The sequence below is a fragment of the Salmo trutta genome, chromosome 5 (genome assembly GCF_901001165.1).
Source record: "Salmo trutta chromosome 5, fSalTru1.1, whole genome shotgun sequence".
Taxonomy (NCBI): Eukaryota; Metazoa; Chordata; class Actinopteri; order Salmoniformes; family Salmonidae; genus Salmo; species Salmo trutta.
In genome coordinates, this window is record NC_042961.1 from 17,024,489 (window position 1) to 17,037,861 (window position 13,373).

The window sequence follows — 13,373 nt, forward strand, 5'->3', positions numbered from 1 at the left end:
ACAAAAAAGAGAAAGTTGGTCAATTTATTTTATACACTGTGATTGGATCTGCTATCTGCAAGTATAGCTGACAAAATTCTGTGGGAGCATTATTATGTTGAGGAAAACAAGGAAATTGGCCTTTGCAAGATGTGTATGACCCCAGGCGTTGCTCTAGGACAGTGGTACATATTTCATATCTGATTGTAAACTCATTAGTTTCAAGTTTCACTATTTTTATGTTACGTGCACACGTACAGTGAAATGCCTTTCCTGCAAGCTCCAAACACAACATTACAGTAATCAATATTAATGTAGCACTAAAAATAACAAGGTAGAACAAAAACAAAAACTGAACTGTAAACTGTACTGAATGTCAACTTAAACGTATTGAAGAACGATCAGGCCTAAATGGCCATGTACTCTTATAATCTCCACCGGGCAGAGCCAGAAGAGGAACGGCCACCCGTCAGAGCCTGGTTTCTCTCTAGGTTTCTTCCTAGGTTCCTGCATTTCTAGGGGTTTTCCTAGCCTCTGTGCTTCTACATCTGCATTGCTTGCTCTTTGACTTAAATTGAATTATTTTGCTGCTCTGTAGTTCGCTACATACTTCAGTCAAAATTAGGGAGGTTGTAAAAAACAAAGTGATCAGCGATCGGATTGTCTCCAACCAATCAGAGTATCAAAGCCAATTATGAATGTTCAAACCGCCATCGTTCTAGTAATGGCCCAATCCATTGGTTTCTGAGAGCAATCAAAACGGCTAGAATGTTTTTCTGTCCTAGAAATCATCGGGGAAATACTCAGATTCAGACATTGCGGAGAACAAATGAACATCCATGGGTATTATATAATTGGACCGTTTTCCTGTCCTGCTAAGCATTCAAAGTGTAACGAGTGCTTATAGGTGTCAAAAAGTATGGCGTAAAAAGTAAAGTATTTTCTTTAGGAATATAGTGAAGTAAAAGTAAAAGTTGTAAAAAATAAAAATAGTAAAGTAAACTACAGATACCCCCACCAAAAAAATTAAGTAGTACTTGAAAGTATTTTTACTTAAGTACTTTACACCACTGCTCAATTGAGATAATTTCCACACTGCCACGTAGGGCTGCCTGATATGGTCAAATAATCTAGGATTTATTTTTAACCAAATGTTGCAATTGCAAATTGACTTAGAATAAGAGCAAAACTGTAGTAATCATGGAAATAGAATGACTATTCTAATTCTATAGTTAGAATATAATAGTGGGCACTTTGAATAGTGTTGTTTGAGATGACAATGAATTAAAATGCCAGGGAGGAGTTATTGTGACAGGGTAGGAACTAAAGTGTTGATAGGTGTTTCCTAGGGGACCCTATAATCTTTGGCTTCATGGCATGTTTTCTCTTAGCTACTTCATGTAGCTAACATATTCTTGCTTTGCATATTCCTCTTTGATTTAGAAGATACTGTAGCACAAACATGCTGATTTAGGTCTACACCATCTCTGGTATTATCAGGCTGTATTAGCTCTTACTCAGTACATTTATTAGTTAGCTAGCTAGCTATTAGCGGCTAACAATTAGTGTCTCACAAGATTTTGGGCTGCTAAGAAAAGACAAACTAGCTGATGTAAGAAACACAAGCTAATAGTGTCATTATAGAACACTAGTGGATTTATATTAAGAAGCAACTTGAAAATAGCATTGTAGTCATCAACATTGTTGCATGTGCTGCATTGATCATGCAGACCGAACACAAGTGTCTCGTGGTTGAGGAACATCAAATGTGCTCCTTGAGTGAGAGGGGGCGGGGCGGGGCGTGCCTAGGTCTGTGTGGAAAGTGGCACGGAGAGAAAGAGCAGAGAGAGATCACTCAGGTAGCGAAGTAAACTATAAAAATTGACATTACACATTTAACAAATCAAACCCAAACCGGTCCCTGCATCAATACCGGTATATCATAAAATACGGTATACTGCCCAGCCCTACACCTACCCATAATATGGACTTGGCTTTTGTGACTGCACTTTTTCGTATAGACTGACCATGTCTTAAAGTAATGATGGATTGTCGTTTCTCTTTGCTTATTTGAGCTGTTCTTGCCATAACATGGACTTGGTCTTTCACCAAATAGGGCTATCTTCTGTATACCAACCCTACCTTGTCACAACACAACTGATTTGCTCAAACGCATTAAGAAGGAAAGAAATTCCCCAAATGAACTTTTAACAAGGCGCACCTGTTAATTTAAATGCATTCCAGGCGACTACCTCATGAAGCTGGTTGAGAGAATGCCAAGAGTGTGCTGTCATCAAGGCAAAGGGTGGCTACTTTGAAGAATCTCAAATATAACATATATTTAGATTTGTTTTACACTTTTTTGGTTACTACATGATTCCATATGTGTTATTTCACAGTTTTGATGTCTTCACTATTATTCTATAAAGTAGAAAATAGTCAAACTAAAGACAAACCCTTTAATGAGTAGGTGTGTGCAAACTTTTGACTGGTACTGTACATTTGCAAACATTTCTAAAAACCTGTGTTCCTTTTGTTAATATGGGATATTGTGTGTAGATTGATGAGGAAAGATAATAATTTAATCAATTTCAGAATAAGGCTGTTAACGTAACAAAATGTGGAAAACGTCAAGGGGTCCGAATACTTTCCGAATGCACTGTACATATAAAATTAAAGATCTTGAACAACACATTGATTCATATGATATAATGACATTTCTGATGATATGGTTGAAGTGGGCCGGTGCTGACCGGCAGAGAGAAGAGCCTTTGACACTAAGTGCCCTTGAACAAACCATCTGATTTAACCATACCTAGAGGATCTTCATGTGAAAGGCAAAGACTCATTCACAGACACGTGTCCAGTCCATCTATATGCAGCTTGTGTTCTGTTGAGCTGACAAATGGTGATTCAGTGCTTCTGCTTTCAATAACAAAGTATTGCCATGGTGTTCTCCTCTGTTTGTGGAGGCGGAGAATACACACACACACACACACAAGCACGCTCTATCAGCTTCTACCATGTGTTTTCAGAAAGGGCGAGAAAAGAGAGAAAAGTTTGTGAGTTACACACACACACACACAAGCATGCTCTATCAGCTTCTACCGTGTGTTTTCAGGTTTATTTCTCAACCCAAGGACACCGGTAGACTACACAATCTATCACCGTGAGGTCTTCCATGGAAACGAAACCTTTCTAAAAACAAACACAAGAACAAATTAAACACAAAAGACTTAAAAAGCTTCAGCAGGTGTAATATGGAGGGAGGAAGGAAGGAACGTCATTGTGCCTCCTCCATCACCACTCATAGGAACCCAGTGTGAATCCATTCATCCTGCCTTAATTCATGTTGGCCCTATCAAAAAGCTGCCAGCAGGGTGTGATCCTATCAAACACTGTTCCTGGGTGACTACAAGGATACTGCATCAAACTGTCCTTATCGAAGGACAAACACACTCTACAGCTAGGCTGGGCCTGCAGAGGAACAACTTGAAGGACCAAGCTTCCCTTGTCATCCTGGCAATATTGTGAATGCAGAGTGGAAGTCAGCGGATCTGTCATCGGGCTAAATAAAACCCACATACACGCTGAAAAAGCAAATGCACTGTTTTCTGTCCAACTCCGTGGGTGAAGTGTGAGACTAGGGGATGTTCTATATCATGAATATAGTCACAGTTCAAAAGTGTTGTTACGCATGCACACACTCATGTACACACACACACACACACACACACACAAACAGAGTGAGACACAGTGTGCCAAAACAGGAGGCGTCTAATCCCTTAGTTTCGATTGAGCGGCTAATCTCATGAAAGGTTGGAAAGGGAACGCATGCGTCTGGAAATCCTCCCATAATTGCAGTCACAAAGCTAATGAGTCATTCAGCCCTGGAATAGTACTGGGCTAACACGACCGCCAGAAAGCCACAGTGGCTTTGGATATGTGCTCAGTCTTGGATCAGACATAACAAAAACACAATCAGGACCGCAATTCAAGTGTCTCCTAGCTGGCCTATCTGAATGATGCCATCATTAAATTGAGTTCACAGCATATATTGACATAATACCATCGACTGCTAGTCATCTAGCGCTGAAGTACTTTACCTCCTGGGGGGCAATGTTAACTACTTGTTTGTAATATCATCACCTCTTGAAGAGCATAGTCAGAACTATAAATCACAGATTATTCCATGCAAAAACATTGCGCATATTTAGCTCTATCATCAGAGTTATGCAGCAAGTAACTACATGCTTTTAATGATCAGTAAGCGTCAATTGATCGTGTAATTTAACGGGCAAAGTACTTTAGCTCTACATGAATAGCAGTCATGGTATTATGTCATTATATGCTGTGAACTCAATTTAATGATCACCTCATTCAGCTAGGCCAGCTAAGAGACTTTTGAACTGCAGTCCTGATTGTGTCTTTGTTATGGCTGATCCAAGGCTGAGCACATATCCAGAGCCACTCTGCCTTCTGCCCTTAGACTTCACATCACTTATTTAACAATCACTTGAAAATGGCACGCACGTCAAATTGAACGCTCTGCACCGTATTGACATTTTATTGATAACGACCTATATCTTGTCTAAAGATAACTGTAATTACTGCTCCTGGCACTGAAACAGTATTGCTTTGTTGCCTTTTGCCAGCACTACTTCTGCCTGGAGACCATGAGGTGAAAGTATATGGAAACATAAAGTGTTTATTCATCCTAATCAAAGGAGGAAAGCTGTGCTTTCTGTTTACTAACTCCAGCACACCTTCCTCAGTAACTGCAGAGAAGGAGACACACAGTGAATACAGTGTTATGCCGACTATGACTACCACTTCTCCAGTGCTGGTTCTATGCATCCTTCACCATCACTGATGGTCCTTAGGGACTATGATGGTACATACTATTGTGAATGTAAAGCAACAAGTGCTTTTTCCTTGATGAGGGCTATAACTCGTTTATTCTTCAAGCACTAGCCTACTTGTCACCACCATGAGTTGAAACAAGTGAGTGAAGTAACAGAGACAATGTTTTTCACCAAGTAAATGTACACATACTCAGAATTGTACAAGGTGATATGGTGCTGCTAGTGATAGACACATTTAGAGACAGACAACGTAGTTTAAACAAAGTGTACATACATTATACACAACAAGGTAGAGTGAGTATAGCTATAACAGAATGAGCAAATATGCAGTGTTTATACAGTTTATATACAGCGGGTGTACAAACTGATGGAGGTGCAACTCAGTATTAGGAAGGTGTTCCTAATGTTTGGTATCCTCAGTGTATCTAAATGCAGAGAAATGGACAGAGTGCAATGCATTATAGTGCCGTTATTTTGTGTACAGTTCAGAGATGTCTTGATGCGGTGTGCAGCATAGAGTGCATATTCCTTTAGTGTCTATGGGCAGGATGGCCAGTTGGTGAGGGCCACAGCCCGGGGAAGAAACTGTTCAGGTGACGGGAGGTTTTGACCTGAACTGCCTGCCAGAAGTAAATTTTTGGAGGAGGGAGTGACCGGGGTTGGAAGGGTCACCCTGAGCCGATGACCCTCTCTGTAGACCGGACAATGCATCGATGACCCTCTCTGTAGACCGGACAATGCATCGATGACTCTCTCTGTAGACCGGACAATGCATTGCAGTTTACCCTTGCAGGGGCAGACGCAGACCCAAACAAGATGGTGATGGAGGAGGTGAGGATTGACTCAACGATTGATGGGTAAAACAGGATCAAGATTGAATGGGAGATTATTATTATTTTTTTAGCTACGGCAAGTAGTACATCCTCTGGTGTGCCTTATTGGTGACCGCTGTGATGTTAACCTCCCACTTGAGGTTGTGGGAGATGATGGTCCCCAGGAATCTGAATGATTCAGCAATGCTACAGTAACAGCTGAGCCATTAATCTCAAGGGGGAGAGATGGTGAGGGGCATTTTCTGAAGTCAACTACCATTTCCACGGTTTTATCTGTGTTGTATTCCAGTTTATTGCAACTGCACCAGGCCATTAGCCGGTCGGCCTCTCCACGTTGGTGATGAGACCGAGCAGAGTAGTGTCATCTGTAAACTTGAGTAGTTTGACAGATGTGTTGTTGGAGGTGCACTCATTGGTGTAGAGTGAGTAGAGGTGAAAGCACGCATCCTTGCAGCGTTCCGGTGCTGAGGGATAAAGAGTCCGAAAGGTGTTTTCCCAGCTTCACATTGCGTCCTGTTGGCCAGGAAGTCAGTGATCCACTGACAGATGGAACTGGACACGTTCAGCTGGGAGAGTTTGTCTTGTAGCAGTTATGGGTATTGAACGCAGATATAAAGTCCACAAACGATATCTTTGCATATGTCTTTGGGTTATCGAGGTGCTTAAGGATGTAGTGTAGGCCCCTGTTGACAACGTAGTCCACAGACCTGTTAACTCTGTACTGCAGTGGGAGTGAATACACAGTGAATACAAAGCTTCAGCTGGTCTTACCGTGATCCGAACAGTGACGGTGGCCTCACCGGGGGGCATTGTCCCTGCCTGGTCCACGGCCTCCACCTGGAAGGTATAGTTGGTCCCCATGCCCATACTAGCCAGGTCCTCAAAGTCCAGCGTCTGCAGGACCAACAGCTCGCCTGTGATCGGGTTCACCGAGAAAAGCTTCCTGGCCTCCGCAGATTTGATACGGTATGTTACGTTGGAGAACAGGTCTGCATCCACCGCCTGGGACAGAGGGAGAGAGAGGGATGAGAGGGATGACAGACAGACAGACAGACAGACAGACAGACAGACAGACAGACAGACAGACAGACAGACAGACAGACAGACAGACAGACAGACAGACAGACAGACAGACAGACAGACAGACAGAGACAGACAGACAGATAGATAGATAGATAGATAGATAGATAGATAGATAGATAGATAGATAGATAGATAGATAGATAGATAGATAGATAGATAGATAGATAGATAGATAGATAGATAGATAGATAGATAGATAGATAGATAGATAGATAGATAGAGGGGGGATGGAGGGACTGAAGTCGCAATGCAATGAGAAATGGTATAGGTGTTTGCTATATTCAGTGAATGCTAATTTGTTTAAACACAGTGTAAAGTGCTTCTACTATGTAGAAATGTAATAAAATAAATACAGGCACTGATCAAATTAATTGTTTAGTTGGCCCTTTAGAAGTAAAATGATTAAGATCAAAGGAGGAGTTATGCTAGGGGCAGAGAAATATGATTATAGAAATGCATGTACACAAACACACACACACAAACACAGCAACCAAAATCCTGATTAGAAAAGATATCCAACCGACAACTGAAAATAAAAAGTCAATGCGATCTGTGGGAGTGAGAATCTTTCAGGTGGAAGGCTTTGATGTGGAGATGTGACGGAAGTAACAATATACAACAATATAAAAAGATAAAATACATTTATAAATAAATAGAAAAGAGAACACACATAATCCCTCCAGAGGAGAGAGGCGGGGATCAGAGATTCATCTGCCTGCAATGGCTGTCTGTCACTGGGCCTTCTTTACAGACAGGTGTCACTCCCACCACCAACCCCATCCCTGTCTGCTTCTGTTCTGGCTGAAGATGTTGTTCGTTTTTCTTGGGAGATTAGTGTTGTCACGGTTGCAGGTGTCAGTCACTCATCCACCCCCCCCCCTCCTCCCTTGCATTATTCCCTTGTGAGTTGAGTAATATGTCACTCAGAATAGGCCTACAATTACTTCCCCTCTGCACCGGCTTTGCTTTGGTGCTCGCTTGGGTATTCCCATGGTTCTCTTCCTCAGCACAAACAACAAGAGGATATGCTTGGCAATAGGGCTGTACTATTAATCAAATTCAGATTAAAATTGCGATTTTGATAGTGCAATATCCATATCGCAAGAGGCTGCGATTATCTATTTTTGACGCTCAGTAAATACAAGAAAAACTAGACTACGGCCCCTCCCCCAATGAGATCCGATAGACTTCGTTCATTCACTCCCTACATGCATTGAGGATGCTGACCAATCACAAGCGGGCACTCTCACTCTCTGAATTGCATGCACATGCTGGCCAATCACAAGCGTCCCCGCTTAAAGCGCGCAGTTAGATGCTGGTGAGGAGAGGAATGGCTGAGTGCTGCTAGTGATAACGAAAAAACATCCCGCAGACAAATAAAAATATATCACATAGTCAAAGACATGATTCCTATTTGCAGAGTCAGCAAAGATGGCGTCAAGAAGATGATTAACAAGCTGGACAGGAGATACAAGATTCCATCTCGTACATATGTCTCCCAAGTCACAATCCCAACACTGTAATACAAAATTAAGGGAGAAGTTGAAACAGAGCTCACGCATGTTGATTATTACGTGACTACAACATACATTTGGAAGTAGAACAGCCGAGCCCTGACTTTGCTTGACAGTACACTATATTGATGAGACGTTTCAACTGAAAGGTCGGTGCTTGGAAACATCATTGGTCAGAAGATCACACGATAAAACATTGCTCTGGGGTTGTGTGAAGCTTTAATTGCCTGGGTCACTAACGAGGAGCAGGAAGTGTGCATAACGTTAACGGCACAAATGTAGTAAGGGCCATCTCGTTGAATGACTGGACCAGACTCCAATGTTTTGGACACAGGCTGCACCTGCAATCGGTAAACTACGTGTTACATGTTTTTAGGCACTTTGACTTATAATTTCCATGGCCGATGGCTGCATGAATAAATATTTAATTTAGATTATTTAAGAACTCATAATGGTAAAATAGGAACTCATAATGTTATTTTGCATTGTTTTTCAGAGAACATATAGAGCCCCGAGTTGATTATCCCTTTTATACCATGGCTATAATTTAACACATTTGCCTCTAGAAATGTGTTATTTGCTGGTAGAAATGTGTTCAGCATCCACTTAAGTAGCTAGCAAGTTTACTAGACAGCTACAGTAGTTGCCATGGTAACTAACCAAACAGACTTATTAGGTTAGCTAATCAAACCATCGGCACTAGCTTGCCATTATGAAAATCTAATTCAACGATGCCAATAATATCTTCAATTCGACTTTTGCTTTCAAAAGCAGCACAAACATAGAACATGTAAGAATGAACTATAGCCATTGAATTCTATGGTGCAAATATAGCATGCATTATAGGGAAATAATGCACCCTCCAGAATTCCCTTTAAGCCAATCAGAAACAGACATTAATCAATGCCATGGTATAATAGTTAATTCATGAATAAGTGTTACGCAACACTATATTTTAATGATCATATTAAAAATGAATGTTTGTTAATATGCAGGTGTAATAATCCTATATATAAGTATAACAATGTTATTTATTTTGAAATGGCTGTTTTTCCATACAAAGCCTATCCACCATACAAAGACTTATGACCCAGTTCACGATCCCTATGGCTTCCAGTACATGTGGCCAGTCTTTAGGCATTGTTTCAGGCGTTTACTCTGAAAAATGAGGGAGAAACACCACTTTCAATGAGAGGACAGTGGACATTTCCAGACATGAGTCCTGCGCGTGACCGGGAGCGCGCCTTTGTTGTTTTTCCTTTTCTATTGATGAAGCTATTGTCCGGTTGAAATATGATCGATTATTTATGACATAAACAACCTGAGGATTGATTATAAACATCGTTTGACATGTTTCTACGAACTTGTATGGTACTTTTTTGATATATCGTCTGCCCGCTGTGACCACGCTTTGTTCCAATGGATTACTGAACAAAAAGCACCAACAAAACGGAAGTTTTTGGAGATAAAGAGGGACTTTATCGAACAAAACAGACATTTATTGTGTAACATGGAGTCTTCGGAGTGCAACCATATGAAGATCATCAAAGGTAAGTGATGCATTTTATCGCTATTTCTGACTTTTGTTACTCCTCTACTTGGCTGGTAACGGTTTGTAATGATTTGTCTGCTGGGCGCCGTTCTCAGATAATCGCATGGTTTGCTTTCGCCGTAAGCCTTTTTGAAATCTGACACCGTGGTTGGATTAACAAGAAATGAATCCTCAAAACGATGTATAACACTTGTATGTTTTATGAATTTTTATAGTGAGTATTTCTGTTTTATTATTTTGGCGCTCTGCAATTTCACTGGATGTTGGCCAGGTGGGACGGTAGTGTCCCACACCCCCTAGAGAGGTTTTAATTAAGACACCCAGAGAGTTCTTACAGACCAGACTCCTCAGATAGTAAAATATAAGTGTTTTGCCCTCCGTTGCCTGTGTGAAACACTAAAGAGCCTTGAAGCTTATGGCAGTTGAAATGGAGGCCAAATCGCCTGATAGCTGTAGACGCTTTGATGTTAAAGGATGTTAAAGGGGGCATTTAATAGTCAAGCTGTTTGAAGCCGTTACTGATCTGTGCAAGGCCTGGCAGAGAAAGGGAGAGAAACCACAGATCACCACCCCCCCACATCCACACTTACACTGAGTATCAGAACCACAATGCTCATTAATCACACAAATACTCAGTGTAGCTGTAGGACGCACACGAAGGCACGTGCACACGCAAACACAAACATACACTTACACTGAGGCGCAGCACCACGGTACCCACAGGGCTGTTCTCTGGGACATTGACCACGTAGGTCTTCTGGGAAAACTCTGGGCTGTTGTCATCGATGTCTGTCACCTGGACAGAGAGGGTGGAGGTGGTCCTGCGGGGGTCCACCGCGCCGTCTGAGGCCTCCACTATAAGGTCATACTGACTCCTGACCTCTCGGTCCAGAGGCACCACGGTGAAGATGCTGCCGTTCTCAGTGATGGTGAAAAGACCTGGGTGGTTGACTATCCTGTAGCGCACCAGACCATTAGCCCCTGCATCTGGATCTGTGGCCTGCAGTGGAGGAGGAAAACATAGTAGATTCAATATGTAGAGTGAGGAAGAGAAACAGGCAAATATGCATGGAAAATACTTAAGCAGTAAGGTACAAGGGGTTGTGCTCTATCATGAATATAGTCACAGTTAAAAACGCACACACACCTCAAAATTAGTACTGTACATTTAAAAATGACTAAACTGACATGGTTCTCATAAATTCAAACCCAGTCTTCATTTCAATCTCATTTTCTCTTCACATTGAGATTAGTGTCTTTGTCACAGACTCATGACTAATCATCAGCAAGTTCAAAAGGCCAGAAGCCTCTTCCTTAAAAGTCTGATTTTCATCAAAGGGAATTCCTTGAATGCTAAATCACGTTCCAGAAACATACACTCCATTCTTTATTCAGCAAAAAAGAAGGAAAGGATGAAAAACCCCGGAACAGGGTACATTTTGAGGCTCCTTCAGGGTAGACAGAAAGTTAGTTACTTAACAAATTCTAAATCCCTCATGAATATGCCAGCTCATGAGTATGCCAGCGTGTGTCAGTGTGTGCTAGCTTGTGTGTGTGTGTGTGTGTGTGTGTGTGTGTGTGTGTGTGTGTGTGTGTGTGTGTGTGTGTGTGTGTGTGTGTGTGTGTGTGTGTGTGTGTGTGTGTGTGTGTGTGGTGTGTGTGTGTGTGTGTGTGTGTGTGTGTGTGTGAACCTGACTGCATTATTTTTGTGTGTAAAGAGCAGGCACTAATTCCTTTCTGTTGTAATCATGGTAACAGGGAAGAGAGAGAGGGAGTGAGAGAAATAGAGAGAGAGAGAGAGGCGGGAAAGGCTTTGAAATCTGAGCCTGCTCCTGACTGAGTTCTTGATCTCGGCTATGAAAGGACAGAGTTGCACAGAGAGTAAAAAAAGGCAAAATTAAAAAGGGAGAGGGCTTAGGTGGAGTAAGGGTGATTTACCCTAATTTTGTATTACACCGAAAGCAAGATAGATGCTCAAAGCCAAGGCTAAATATTGAGCCCTGACGTTAAGCCTTTAGAAAACAGAAGAACAACATGCCAATTGAAATGTGCAAACATTACCGTGCAATGAGTTGACATCATTATGCACCACACGGCTCACAGGCTTAATTCCTTTAATACATACTAAATGTATCAATTAATAATTAGGAATATTTTAACAGCCTGCCATGCACTAGAAACACACACAAGCTCACTTTAGCACCGCAGGGTTGATTAGCGGCTGTTTTTTATGAACTTAAGGTAGCCGAGCATTCATTGTCTCTCAGATCCATTAAAAGTTCATTAAGCTGCGTTTACACAGGTAGTCAAATTCTGATCTTTTGCCCAATTATGGGCTGATCTGATTTGTCAAAACACCAATTAGTGAAAAAAATATCAGAATTGGGCTGCCTGTGCAAACGCAGCCTTAGATCTGCCACATGAAAAAACTGCTACGACTCGGCTAGTGTGGAAACTTCACTTTTGTGTATGCTAGGTGAGTGTGGATAAGTATAGAATCTACACTATGTGGATGCATAAATACCTTTTGGTTAATACCTGATACAAAAAGGTAGGCCTACATACAGTATGCATGCATGTGAATGACAAAGAAACTAACAATGTAATTATCGTCACATTACGTTATTACCATTTAAGCATGACTTGTGTAGGTAACAAGCAGGTAAATAACATATTGTAAATTAAAGTGGAACCTTGAAGGGTATGATGTAGCTTACAACTCATAAGAAAACGAGTGTCATATTATTGAGGTTGATGGCTTCATCAAGAAGAGCGGGGGAGAGATGTCAAACGATACCATGTTCAACCGTCTCTTCAATTAGCTACATCGCTACAGATTTTATGGTTTAGCTGACGTGAATGCTAATTGATTTGTCATTGTCATGTGTGTGCTCAGATTACAACTCCCTCCCTGGGAGGAATGTATGGACGTGTATGGCACTTCAGCTCATATGCTTGCATAAACACAAAAGGTCTACCTGTCAACTGTCTGGGACATTGGAATATCAGAACAGGTACGATGCAGTTGTAATAAAGAAATGTTGAATACTCGTTTCTGATTGGCTTGAAGGGCATTCTAGAGTGTGCACTATTTCTCAGTATCGCACTGCAATAACAACAGTTATGAAGTAGTTCCAACAAAAACATACCAGTCGTTAGTCCAATTTGCCTGGTTGCTAAACAAACACTTTGGTTGCTAATTCTACTAATTTCTGATCGGCTTGAAGGGCATTCTAGAGTGTGCATCATTTCTCAGAGGGCGGCGTAAAATTCAGATTGTTTAAGCATCTTAATGCTAACCCTAAGGCGTGTAAGGCAGGGGTCTTCAAACGGGGATGCACTAAAATACCTCTAAAAATAAAAGTGGATTACAGTATGTAACCAGCTAAACTAGCAGAAATGTGTTCAGAGTTACCTTTCTAGCTGATAGGCTATGTTAGAGTTTACACTTCCTCTTCAGTTATAACTGTGGGATGGTCATCTACTAAATCTATGCATTTTTATATCTTGATTACTTCCTTTCCATTATCATTCACCTGGTGATAAT

The 13,373-nt window shown here is 41.4% G+C and overlaps 1 protein-coding gene across 5 annotated transcripts in view; it reads right to left on the reverse strand.

The window, feature by feature from the left end:
• LOC115193762 (protocadherin-15-like) overlaps positions 1 to 13,373 on the reverse strand; it is a 286,361-nt gene that overhangs the window by 89,354 nt on the left and 183,634 nt on the right. For all 5 annotated transcript variants that reach the window (XM_029752726.1, XM_029752727.1, XM_029752728.1 and 2 more), the window contains 2 exons: positions 10,521 to 10,826; positions 6,449 to 6,679 (listed from right to left, as the gene is read on the reverse strand). In XM_029752726.1, coding sequence (XP_029608586.1) covers positions 6,449 to 6,679; positions 10,521 to 10,826 — 537 coding nt within the window. The remainder of the gene's footprint in view (positions 1 to 6,448; positions 6,680 to 10,520; positions 10,827 to 13,373) is intronic.